Genomic DNA, 13,727 nt, shown 5'->3' with positions numbered 1-13,727 from the left:
AATGCCCAGGCCTAACTTGCAGCTCATGATGAAACAAAAAAGGAAGCACTCCAAGCGGCCTTGTGTCACCATATTCCTTTTATTTCTGAATTGATGCCCACCTCATTTTAGTAAAACATAACATGTTTTTATGTTGGCTGATATCGGACTGGCCGTACAATGTCGTACAATGTCGAACAACTTATGCTTGCAATGTGTTATACATGGTTCAAACACTGTATAATGTTTACACATTTACATTTACACAAACGGGGCAGGAATATGCTGTGATTCCAAGTGCAGAGTACAGAAGCATGTGCAGAGCGGACTGGGCAGCTGGTGCTAATCGAGTAGCAACAGGGCCTAGGCTACACCTTTAATTGTAGGGGCAAGATACTTATACTTAATGGTATTGCATGTCTATGACAGCAAAAGGGGTGATTCCAGTCAGCACCAAGGGGCATGTCATCAATGTGAAACATTTATATAGAATATAAAATATATTTCTCATGTATATTAAACAATGAGTGTCATTTTTGATCATGATGCTAACAGGCTGTTAGGATATTTTTGATAGTCAGCTAGTTATGGAGTACAGACAACATTGGGAATAGCTAATGTTACCTAACATAATTGCTAACTTAGTTGGTTTAAAGTTAATGTTATGTTTGCTACTCCACATTAGCTCTGTATTTGCATTAGCTAACATTGCAGCTCTGACTTTTTTGTCCAAGATACAAGATAAGGCACTTTTCCACTGCAGGAGCTTGGGGCACTTCTTAGGTGGCACAAATGTTTAGAGTAATCGGCCGTTTCAGACTTTTTATTTTTTCTACAGTGGTGCAGAAAGTGACAAAATAATGTTTATATTTCTCCAGTGGTAGCATCAACATAGGCAGTTGAACCAGACATTTTCTAGATAACTTAAGGTCAACTCAACAGTTGAATTTTACTATGTTGCTTATACGTGATCACTATGAAAATGACTAGCACCACTATTATTAATAATACAGTTTAAAGTAAAGTTAATAAAGTTTTGCTGTATTTTGGCTTTTCAGCCACACGACATCAGTGATTTTCGGGCCCTGAAAACTTTGAAAACAGGTTCCAGAGACCCCCTGGATGGAACTGGATGGAACTGAATTGCACCTGCACTTCAGTACATGTCTTCTTTCTCTCTCTTTCTTTACTTTTACAGTACAAATACAATAGGCCCATGTGGTAATCCATTCCAGAGTAGAACATTTGTAAAGATTACCACCATTCAAGCCACATAGATTGTCAACTACACATGTGAAAGCCAAGCTTTTCCTCAGGTTGCTCCACGGCAACGGAAGACGCTATAATTCTAATGTAATATCTAATATTACAAAGAAAGCCGTTATAATGCATTTCAGAGCTTCACAGTAGCCGTGCAGCAGGGAAGTGGAAAAGTATACATCACAACATTTGTTTATTGAAATGTGGCTTCAATGAGCACAGTGGTGTCAAAGCAAAAGGGCATTGTAAGCCAATGAATGTAGTAAGCACAACACACACACATACATCTGCACAGTGAGTTGTAGCCTGATTTATTGTTTCTATTAGTTTCTTAAAAGACAATATTAAACTTTTTGAATTGGTTTCAAGAAGATGAGGAGAGCTTCAGAGAAACATTTCAAAAAGTACATTTACATTACCAAAGCGACGTACAAGGGAGAGAATAGTCAAGCTACGAGCAATGACTAAGTAAGTATGTACAGTGTCTTTTCTGTAGTTTCTGAAAAAAATAACATAATTCTTTACTTGAGCACTTTGCAAGTGTAGAAGAGGAAAAAGGAAATCCCATGAGTCCAATGAGAAATCATCACCACCCTAAAGAAAACCCATGTAAACCTTAACTCCAAGTGTAATATTCAACACCTATGCAAAAAAAAAGGGAAATGTCTGGAATTAAACACGTTAAAACACATCACCTGACCATCTGAACTGTTATTCAGGAGGTCTCTGAAACATTATTAACCACATCAAGTCAGGACCGATTTGAGTCTAGACCGGTGCACCTAAAGTTATTTTCAGCTAAGTCATTTCCAGGTCTGGAACAGTTTTCCCTTAGCCATGCATATGTGAATACAGCCTCCACACTAGAGGAAGTTTGATTGGAGATTTTGATCTAAAGTCTTTCATTGGCCAAGCAATTAAATTCTTTGCCTTACTCACTGTCCCTGATATACTTTTATCACGGGTTGATAGACTTGCGAGAGACTGAGGCGATCCACCCTGGGGTAAGTTGTTTTGGTTTGATCCACTTTGAGGAGATCCACCCTGGGGAAAGTTGTTTTGGTTTGATCCACTTTGAGGAGATCCACCCTGGGGAAAGTTGTTTTGGTTTGATCCACTTTGAGGAGATCCACCCTGGGGAAAGTTGTTTTGGTTTGATCCACTTTGAGGAGATCCACCCTGGGGCAAGTTGTTTTGGTTTGATCCACTTTGAGGAGATCCATTTTGAGATGGTCCTTGATTTCCTGCCTGGCTAGCACGTCCATTTTGCAATGATTGCAACCAACTGGACTGATCAAATTCACCATTTCTGGGCATAGGGATGGGAGAGGCAGGATTAGCCATCATACGTTTCAATGGTTTGTTCGATGTTTGCCCTGTATTGTTTTGATTTGGTTTCCTCTCAGGCTTGATGGGTTGTAAACGCCTCCCATGGACCACTGTAGCTTTTATTTCTGCTCTCATAATAGCAGTTTTCAAAATATCCAGGTAGCGTCTTTGAGCCTCAGTGAGAGCTGTGCTGCCAGAGTTTTGGGGTGACTCCTTGCCTCCCCTTGGCATGTAGATCATCAGGGACTCGCCACGATACACAAAAGGACGGGTGGATCTTGTGGTTTGAGGTGTTGTGGTGCTGACGTAAGCTGTGGGAGGCTCTGTGGTAGCTGACAAAGTTGCCAGGGAGAGTGGGGCTTCTTTGGTGGTTAATTCATGAATCTCACATCCACTGCTTCTTTCCTCACTCTCAACGTCCATTTCAGAGCTTTCAAGAAATGGGGGACTGGCGTCCACTTGCTGCTGGTGGACTGCTGAAAACAGTAATGCAATTCATTTTTTTTGTGTGCAAATACAGGGCATTTTACATGTTAAAACAAATGAGACAGGTTTTTTTCTGTAGCATAGAAAAGTAATTGCTGAAGGTAATACATTTAAGTTAAGTTAAACATTTTGAATTATAGGCTACACAACAACAAACAACTACAAAGACAACAAAAACGAAATAAATGAAGATGCACTTGAAGAGCACAGACATATAGGTCAAGCCCCATTTTCCATTATACTGATGGAAAATGTTAAACAAAAGGTCACACAAAAAGCAATGTCTGCATATTTATATTTTTCTTGCTCTTGAACAAAACTGAGCACATGTGAAAGATTTAGTTTCTATTGAATAAAGACTGGCATACCTTCTGAACAATGTGATATAGCACAGATGATAACAACAGCCGCCACCGTAAAAGCACTGTCGACTCTCATGGTTGAGGTGTGAAATGAGAACACACCGAGTCTCAAAGATGTTTTTTAGGGGGAAATCAATAAGAATCATGCAGGAACAACATGCAGGTGTAGACTGGTGTTTGTGGTTATATTACGCTCCCTGTTGTGAACCTGCAAGGAGATAGGGTAGATAATAATTGAATGAGCACCAGTAATATAACCTCAGGCAATGCTGACGCAGATTAAGCAATGTTTATCAGTACTGAGGTAATTAATTTCATTTCAATCTTGGCTGCACATTGCAATCCAGACGGGTGTTTCACTCTTAGTCTCATGTCTAAACAGCTGCAGAGAGCTTTTGTTGTTTTCAGCCCACCTTGTTTTTTGTCTTGTGGTGCTGTGCAGAAAAATGTGAGCATGTCTACATCCCCAGGTGATACCACCACAACCTTTTTAGACAAACAGTGCAGACTTGTTCAGACATACTTGAAGACTTTGTGAGGTGACATAGCAATGTCTGAAAAACTCTTCCACAATGCACAGTGATTTAAGCATAAAAGCTTAAACCATGAATATAGCCAACTAATTATCCTAATAGAAGAGCCCTATGGGTTTGTTTTGTTAGGAGAAAGAAGCCATAGGGTTCTTCTTTTATAAGATGTTTCCACTTACTCTGAGTTAACTTATCCAGGTTTGTCACTAAACCACTACTTGGAATACCCCCAACCAGCACAGGAGCTTTTTTGAGCGCAAAAACTAAAGCTAGAGGACTTTGAGGAGCAATTAGCTGAATGTAACAAAAATTAGAATTGCGGACTGTAGGCTACTTTTAACTGATCAAATATTTCAGTGTAAATAATGAATTTATACTGATGTAGACATGTAGAAACAATGTTAAAGATAAGCTACACAACAGTTGATGTGCGTCTGTTATTTATTTATTTATTTATTATTTAAAACAGGTAATAGGCGCTATCCGCGTCTTAATCCATGCACCGTGGTGTTGGGATGAGGGGGCGCAATTGCTTTTCTCATTGTGAAACAAGGGCCTGCCATGAAAAGTTTGGGGACAACCGACCTACAGGGTGTAAAATGTATAACGTGTAAACTATGTTTGTGTGATATATTACTCTCAGTGTTGTGATTAGAGATTCAGTATAATTTCAATGGAAAGGGATCACTGAAGCCAGTCATTCAGTGCATCACGGCCCTTCAAATAGGTGGGGCGTTGCGTAGCAGCAGCAGTCCACACAACACGTTATTAGGAGAGATACATTGGCGGCTTTGATGTTTCGAGGTGAACTCTTGTGCACATATGCATATAACACTCGAGCAGTACTCTGTGCAATTAGTTTATTGAGCAAAAACGACAACGAGCAGCTTAAAGTAGACCTGCCAAACAGCAAACTCATACACTGCAAACTGTCCTATTCGCTCAAACAAAAAAGCATTAGCTTACTGAAAAACTGAGGAGTAAAATCGGTGACTGAATTTTCCATAGGTTCGTGCCACTGTGGGAGTGACGCAACGGATTCTAATGTAATTTGATTCCCCAACAAATGAGATTCACCGATTTGGGGGAACAACTGGGAACAAGATGGCTGTCTGAAAACGAAGAGTTTGTTTTGCTTCTTTGTAAGCAACTATAGATTTTGGGATTGTTAATCAGAAAAATATCTTTTTAACTGCTGGTATTATATTTACGCAGTTGCGAAGACGCTTCAAGATCCTCTAAAAAGTTAAGTTGAATTTAGGTTGTTTCATGCTCAATCGATGCAGTGTTATGCCTATAGCATAGCATTACAGTGAAGCGAAATTACTGTAATTGTTTTGAGTATTTCACACTTGCTTCAAATAGGTAGTTTAAACTTTGTTTTCTATGGGGGGAGTTACACAGCGTCTGTAAACGTGGGTTGGGGAGTCTATCTGAGTCTGTAAACGTGGGTTAGGGATTCTAGTTAATCTAGGCTACTACCTTAGCACCAAAGTTCAGATTGTACTAAAACAAACCATGAGTTCCCCCCGAATCAAAACGAATCAGTCACAAAATCAGAGTGGCCGGTCAACAGCGGACGCCGCGGGTGTGTCTTTGCCGCATAGACTAGATCCAAGCGAGGGCATTGAGATGGAGAGAATACATCATCCGAACTTGGACCCTGGAGCAACTCCGGGGACGCCATCACCCCCTACCTCAAGCTCAAGGCAAGCCTGGAGCCGTGACAACCCAGGGTTTGAGCCCGAAGAGGAGATGATGGAATCGGACTGGCCGCCGGCGAGTCCTGGCCGAAGATCCGTGTCCACGGGTTCGAGTAGCAGTGGGAGCAGCGGTCTTGGGAGCTTCACTGGGGGTAGCAGTACGCGGATACACAGGGGACTTTACCCAACACCTATTGTGGATGTCCCCCAACAAGAGAGGCATGATCACCGTAGTTGTGGAAAGAGGATTCTTGAAAAAATAAGAAGTATGTAAAATCCAGTTGTTGTTTGCTAAATTGAAATGTGGAATATCTCAGTGTTTTCATTTAACACGTTTCTATTCAGTTCTGTGGGGTACACGGCTTCTAGAGGACAGTGATAGTAGCAGAGAGAGATACCTGAAGAATGTTCTCCGCGAGATGATGACCTACATCGTCTTCCTCATCACTCTCTGCATTTGTAAGTGACCTAATGTATGCCCTCTAGAGAAAGTATTCGAAATGGTTCAAATATTCATGGTAGTTTGTTTGTGTCTTAATTGCTACAAAGATGAAGTGAAACCACTGCTTATTCTGCTATCAAAAGCACTGAAATCCTGTTGCATATGACTAATGTTAAGCAGCAGGCTGTCCCAAGGCCATGGAGTAGTAGGACACCGGTTCATCTGGCTGTCCTGGTCTATTTCGCTTGCTCCTACTCTTCGCTGCCCGCACTCTTTTGGAAGGAATTCATGAAGGCGGAAAAAAGGCTGAGAGCCAAAATTGTTTTTTTTTGGGTGGCTCAGGAAATAATTTCCTGGCGAGAGGGCAGGCACATTCAGAGAGAGGAATGATTTAGGAACACTGTTAAAAAAAGGGTATACTCAAGAACCCTCGCCTCTCTACTTAGAACTCTTTGATGGAAAGTCTCTGACAGAACCCTTTGCAGAGTGCTCCTGCTGATATCTTAACAAGTCAATGCAATTTCAGTGTTGGCTTAGGCAATAACCTTGTCTAATGTTTTTTTTAACCAACAGTTTTTTAAATGTGTTTTTTAGTGACATATGGGATGGTGAGCACCAACATGTACTTTTACACCAAAGTAATGTCTCAGCTCTTCCTGGACACACCAGTAGCCAATGGAGATCCAACCTCATTTAAAAGCATCTCTTCCATGGATGACTTCTGGAGGGTAAGAATCATTTTTACTCCACCACCAGACATTCACTTTGCAGACATTACCCTTTACCTAAACTAGGGGTTTGCAACGGAGTCAAAGTAAGTCTTGTGATACACACTGACCCAGGTGTATGAAACTATCTTAAGAATATGGCAAGGGCAAAAAGTAGCCTATTCTCCATGTTGTATCTGAAACTGCTGCACAGCCCTAGAAGTGAAGTTTACACTGATTATAATAAACAAAGTGTTTTATGTAATATACTGTATGTGATAATAAGATGTTTAATGAAAAGGAGGATTGTACAAAATGATTGGTACGTCGTAAATGGTTAATTCCAGATCATAAGCTACAGAGCTTGGAGAAGTATGGATGTTTGGGAAATGATTTATGCTTTTGAATGCTTTTTAAGCATGACATGCAATGTCAAATGTATAGATTTTCTTTGACTGTGTTGTGTGGAAGTGCAAAAATATCCACTGGAGTGGATGCAAAGTGCAATAGTTTGCATTTTAAGATGTGGATTTTGCAACTGTTCTTGTGGACATCTTATATACATTAAAAATGCTGTAGTAGAAATCTGGTAATATGAATTGCAACATATCACCCATGTTTTCGCATATTTTTTTAAGATAAGTTACACTGACATTTCATTTCAGGCCTTAGTCTTTGCTTATGATAGAAGAATTAGTAGATTAGAATCAACAGTTTTGAGGTTTGTAGTCTTTTAAGTGATATGCAGCTGAAATCCTGTGGTCTCTCCAGTTTGCAGAAGGGCCCTTTCTCAATGGCATGTATTGGGAGGTGTGGTATAACAACAAGACCCTTCAGGAGAACCAGAGCCTCATTTACTACGAAAACCTCCTGCTGGGGGTTCCACGTCTTCACCAGGTCAAAGTTCGAAATGAATCTTGCACTGTCCATGAAGACTTGAGGGACAAGGTCCAGGAATGTTACAGCATGTACTCTCCTAACAGTGAAGACAAAGCAGCATTCGGGCTCAAGAAGGGCACTGCGTATGTATATTTTAATTTTTTTTTTGCAAAGTGGCGTAAACAGCAGTTCAAATGTTTGTTTACTCATTGTTGTGCATTGTATTTGAGCCTGCTCCAGGTACAGTATGTTATACAATATTGGATACTGTAGGATACTGTGTGTAGGCAAGACATATGTCAAGATTGTTGATGGAAACTGCTCTAGCAGGGTGGAGCTGATGTGAACGTGTGTGCTTCCCAGGTGGGTGTACTCAGACGAGAGCAGCCTCGGAGGAGGCAGCCACTGGGGGGAGGTGGCCACTTATGGTGGGGGTGGGTACTACCAGGACCTGTCCCGAGTCCGAGATGAGTCAGCCAATCAGCTGAAAGTGCTAAAGGAAAATCTTTGGTTGGACCGCGGAACCAGGGCAGTGTTTCTGGACTTCTCTGTTTACAATGGAAACATCAATCTTTTCTGCATTGTCAGGTATGGAAATTGACATCATAATACAATTTCACGAGTTCATCAAACACTTGTTGGCAGTTGTACAGCACTTGCAATCCTTTAAGGCTTTAACCATACCAACAGCCCCCACTGGCACTGATAAAAGCTTGCTAACATGCTAACTTGTGTCTTTAGACCTTCACATGACCATATACCATCAAAGTGATTTTGAAGATGATAGCAAAACTAGTTGCCAATAAAGACATACTTCAGTGTTGCCTAGTGTGTCTTTAATTGATTAATCAGTTCATTCATCATCATTCATGACATGATTTCACTCCTTCCTCCTCAGACTAGTGATTGAGTTCCCAGCCACAGGGGGCGCCATCACCTCCTGGCAATTCCAGACTGTGCGTCTGATTCGCTACGCGTCCAGCTGGGACTGCTTTGTTGGGCTGTGTGAAGTGGCCTTCTGCTTCTTCGTGCTCTACTATGTTGTAGAGGAGGCTCTGGAGATTCGTCTGCACCGCCTGCACTACTTCAAAAACCTGTGGAACTGCCTGGATGTCCTCATCATCATAGTGGGCACCTTTCTGAACTATCCATACCAGCCATGGTATCACCTCATGTAGATGACTAGGCAGAAGTGAAATGAGCAGTCATGGTATCACCTTATGTAGACGACTAGGCAGAAGTGAAATGAGCAGTCATGGTATCACCTTATGTAGATGACTAGGCAGAAGTGAAATGAGTATTTATAAAAATGCTACAACCCGAGAGCAAAACTGTTGAGAGTTCACACAAGAAATATGTGGGTTTACCCTTTGCTACGTTTGTAATTTGGAGGATTGTTCTCACCAGAAGACATACGTACCTTGTGTATGTTCACGTATGGTCTTAAAACCTCCACAGACCATCCAGTGATGCACCATCAGCTGTGCATATATGGTCAATGTGTGTTTGATGTGTAATATCTGAGCATCCCACTTCATCCTCTCTTCTGCTCTCCTCCATTAGCTGTGTGTCCCGGCCATCATCATGAACATCTGCAGGACCGCCATGGTGAACAGCAACCTGAAGTACCTCCTGGAGAACCACACCACCTACCCCAATTTTGTGTCCCTGGCCCGACTCCAGGTGCAGTTCAACAACCTGGCAGCCGTCATCATTTTCCTGGCCTGGGTGAAGGTGAGACTAAAATTGTATCATTTGAATGTGGATTGTGTGGTAAAGTGGTGGATGATTCGATGCCCAGTTATGTCACTGCTGTGGCATTCTGTATAACCCCTTAAGACATCATGGTTTGGATAAGGTGTGAGACTACTACGGTACAACTCACTACCCTCATATAACCAGTTTGCTATAACTTGAGTTCAGTACACAAGCTGAGGTTTTTTTTTTCAAATTGATTTTAAAACCACTGATCCTTGTGGGAGCAATAATAAATGTACACTTTATGTTCCTCTGTGCTGATCTGAACCTCCTGTTACCCACAGCTCTTCAAGTTCATTAACTTCAACAAGACTATGAGCCAGTTGTCCACCACCATGTCACGCTGTGCAAAAGACCTCATTGGCTTTGCCATCATGTTCTTCATCATTTTCCTGGCCTATGCGCAGTTGGGTTACCTGGTGTTTGGGACCCAAGTGAATGACTTCAGTACCTTCCAAGCATGCATGTGAGTTATTCTGGCTGCAGTGTGTGTATCATTCGTCTGTTTTCCATATGATAACATCACACTGTACATATCGTCAAGCTATAGTTTATAGTTAAGGATGCATGATGTCTTTGGATTGTTAACTATGGCCGTCCCTTCTGTAACATCCAGTACTGTCTTGGCAGTGATGTAGCTTGTGTGAAAGCAAGATTTATTTGTGGAAGTAAAACAGAGGCACAATATCACAAAGAGAGTTAAAATTAATAAAAAATAAAAGCAGGGTAACATTAGCTAAAAAAGAAAAATTGTCCTTGTGTTTTGAAGATGGTGTTCAGATGATGACCTATGTCTTATACGTGATAAAAGCTTACCCAGTGTGTGTTGACATTCAGATTCACACAGTTCCGTATCATTCTGGGAGACTTTGACTTCTCGGAGATTGAAGAGGCCAATGGGATTCTCGGGCCAATTTACTTCACCTCGTTTGTCTTCTTCATGTTCTTCATCTTGTTGGTAAGACAGTTGAGTTGGAGCTCCTGAGCTACTGTGATTGCCACATAAACACAACGCCACTTTTTCTGAGTGATTTTATATTCTCTCCTTTCTGTATGCTAGAACATGTTTTTGGCCATCATTAATGACACCTATTCTGAAGTGAAGACAGACATGTCCCAACAGCGGTCTGAGATGGAGATGAGCGACCTCATCAAGAAGGTATGACGAGAGAAAGAAACATTCAATGTGTAAAGTCATTGTTTGTAACTCCTAACACTGACAGTGAGCGGGAGTTATAAACTATATATGTATGTGTAGTGGACAGCGCAAATGTAGTTTTCCTTTGGTGCTTTTTGTCAGGGGTACTACAAAGCCATGGTGAAACTGAGACTGAAGAAAACCACTGTGGACGACATTTCAGACAGTCTGCGTCAGGCAGGAGGGAAGCTGAATTTTGATGAGCTCCGTCAGGACCTCAAAGGGTGACTACAGCCATGCCTGAACTAAACTCAAACTATGCTCCTAAGGAGAAATGTTAAAACTCAGTGTCTCCACGTTGAATGCAGTAATGAGTGTGAGAATGCCTGTGTCTTGCAGAAAGGGACACACAGACGCTGAGATAGAGGCCATCTTTGCCAAGTATGACCTTGATGGAGACCAGGAGCTGACTGAGCATGAGCACCAGCAGATGAGAGACGACCTGGAGAAAGAGAGAGTGCGTGACAAACGGTGTTGTATGGTTGAGTGAGAAAAAGAAACAGTAGAGCTTTTGGTGTAGACATAGAAGGTATGGTGAAGACTCTCATGGCTTGGTAAGGAACAGGAACAAAAGAACTTCATTCACTCAGTGTTTCCTACACACAGAAAGCATGTCTGCACACATGCAAGCACAGACCCACCCACACACACACTCACAGACTTCTCAGATACTCCTGTGTTTCTTGGTATGTATGCTTACTCTTAGATGCCCAATGTCTTTCACACTGACATACATTGACACACACACACACTCGGATACTCAGTGTCTCTCGCACACACGCCAGGAGGACTTGGATCTGGAGCGGAGTACACTGCCCAGGCCAATGAGTGGCCGGAGCTTTTCTCGTAGCCATGAGGACTCGGAGGAGGATGATGACGAGGACAGTGGCCACAGTTCACGTCGTCGTGGGAGCAGCTCTGGAGGCGTGTCCTATGAGGAGTTCCAAGTGTAAGTATCCAAGAGCCAGTGCCTTTAAAGACCCCAGACCCACTGACACTGATGAACTTTACAAAAATCACAAGCTTAGCTAAGTCTCTCAATACAAGGCATACCAGTTCAATAGACATTTGAATGTCATTACCCAAACTGTTCCAACACGGCAACCTTCTTTGCATCTTGTCACATGAATGCAAATATTGATGTATAGGCCTAGTTTCCAGTAATCAACACATTCAGCATAAACAAGTACACACTATATACACAGTAGAAGCGGCAAGAACTATAGGTTTGGTTGTGCAGCAGTACTTCACAGTTTTCTTGTTATTTAGGGAATTTGACCTAAATTTGGAACCTCAAATTATATTCCTTTCCTACATGAAACCTTACTAATATGTTTAAATATACTGGAATGTCTTTTATGAACTATGCCTGTAACCCTCCACCCACTCAGCTTGGTGCGGAGGGTTGACCGTATGGAGCATTCCATCGGCAGCATCGTGTCCAAGATCGACGCCGTCATTGTGAAGCTGGAGGCCATGGAGCGAGCCAAGCTGAAGAGGAAGGATGTGCTGGGCAGACTGCTGGATGGAATGACCGAGGTGAGGACAGAACCAAAAGCCCAGCACTGTTAACCGATCAGAGCAGGGCGGCACTGTTCTGTGCATTTCCCTCTGTATCTTCAGTGAATGTGCTAATAGTATAGAGTAGCTTGATTAGGTGACTCCTGACTGTTGTCTAAACGACATACACGTGTGTCATGTGGAATGACATTGTTACTCTTCAGTCAAAGCACTATTGGGCAATCACTGATCACAAGACTTTTCATTGATTTGTCAGACTTGTCACTGTCCTCCTGTTTTCCACAGAACGACTTTTGAGTTCTCTCTTTTTCTCTCTGTCTCTCTCCCTGTCAGGATGAGCGCACAGGCAGGGACCCTGAGCAGCACAGAGAGCAGATGGAGAGACTGGTGAGGGAGGAACTGGAGCGCTGGGAGTCAGACGATACCATCTCCCAAGTCAGTCACCAGCAGGGCACTCCCATTAGTCCAGGAGCTCAGCCCCGCCCACGGAGTGCCCGCCCCACCTCCTCACTGTCCACTGAGGGAACTGACGCCGGGGGCAACGTGTGAGACTCCTCCCCCTTGTGATGCTACAATGAAGAATATGCTGGACCAGGGACCAAATGAAAGAAATAGCTCATTGATTATAATAATTACAATAATTATGACCAAGAGAAAGAATTCAAACAGATGGTCCCTCTACTACTTAGCCAGGCTTAAATGTTTAGATACCAACTAGCAACCCGACCCTGGAATGCTATTCTTTGTTAAAGTGGATTCGGATCTTTAGCACATAACTTTCAAAGCGAAGAAAAAAAAAACATTCCTTTCATTATATTGATCATGAGGCCAATGAATAATTATGAACGGACTAGGATGAAAGGAACATGTACCAAAAATATGGGTTATGCACACATATAGCTCCTGCTCACTGAGTACAACTATTTCTTCAGTCAAGCTTGCATTGCTGGCTTATCTGTGGCACAAAGAAAAAAAGTGCAGTTTGAGCTCAAATTTTAATTTCTATGCCTAATCTTATGAAGGAGTCATGTGTTCACGTCTGTGCAATACAGAACAGAAGGCAGCATTGCCATTACCAATGGTGTTATTAATAGTATTATTATACAATAATGAATGATGCAGTGTTACATGATGACTGATATGGTTATCACGCTATATGATGAAGCAATTTGCACAACTCCTCAACATCAGCAAGCACTGAAGACATGGTGTGAAACTTGGGGATGAAAAAGCTAAGTGAAGGCACCATTAGTCTCACTCTACAGAGGAGCAGTCTGTCTGTTAGTCACGCACCTTCTTTGAGTTACACTCAGTATTGCATGCATTTATCAAGCTTATGTAGCACAATCCCATATCCATATGTAAATGTCACACGGTGGAATACAGGGCTGGTTTGGCCCTGAAGACGCAGAGTTTCCTGTGGGTTATTGTGGGGTGCATGTCCATAGTTTGACAATGCCAAAGTTTGTGTTATGATGAATTTAAAGGGAACTACAGTCCACCTTCACAATGTTCATCTGCATTCCCATTCCCATCTGCATTGTGTCAGGCACGAGCTTTGTCTTATTTTATC

General features: G+C 42.1%; 1 protein-coding gene across 2 annotated transcripts; it reads left to right on the top strand.

Moving 5' to 3' along the window:
- Window positions 1-4,741: 4,741 nt before the first annotated feature.
- On the top strand, window positions 4,742-13,678 carry pkd2 (polycystic kidney disease 2). 2 transcript variants are annotated; one of them, XM_012818869.3, is made up of 15 exons: window positions 4,742-5,915; window positions 5,995-6,108; window positions 6,686-6,819; window positions 7,570-7,820; window positions 8,041-8,265; window positions 8,576-8,804; window positions 9,241-9,411; window positions 9,720-9,901; window positions 10,273-10,393; window positions 10,496-10,594; window positions 10,736-10,857; window positions 10,973-11,090; window positions 11,422-11,582; window positions 12,025-12,172; window positions 12,488-13,678. In XM_012818869.3, exons 1-15 carry the CDS (start codon window positions 5,465-5,467, stop codon window positions 12,701-12,703), a joined length of 2,742 nt encoding a protein of 913 aa, XP_012674323.2. In that variant the 5' UTR covers window positions 4,742-5,464; the 3' UTR covers window positions 12,704-13,678. The 2 variants fall into 2 exon arrangements, with proteins under 2 accessions (XP_012674323.2, XP_012674322.2); XM_012818868.3 differs by having other exon boundaries at window positions 4,743-5,915; window positions 11,419-11,582.
- Window positions 13,679-13,727: the final 49 nt, after the last annotated feature.

The sequence above is a fragment of the Clupea harengus genome, chromosome 22 (genome assembly GCF_900700415.2).
Source record: "Clupea harengus chromosome 22, Ch_v2.0.2, whole genome shotgun sequence".
Taxonomy (NCBI): domain Eukaryota; kingdom Metazoa; phylum Chordata; class Actinopteri; order Clupeiformes; family Clupeidae; genus Clupea; species Clupea harengus.
The sequence above is the reverse complement of the archived record's forward strand: the minus strand, read 5'-3'. Positions and strand labels throughout refer to the sequence as shown.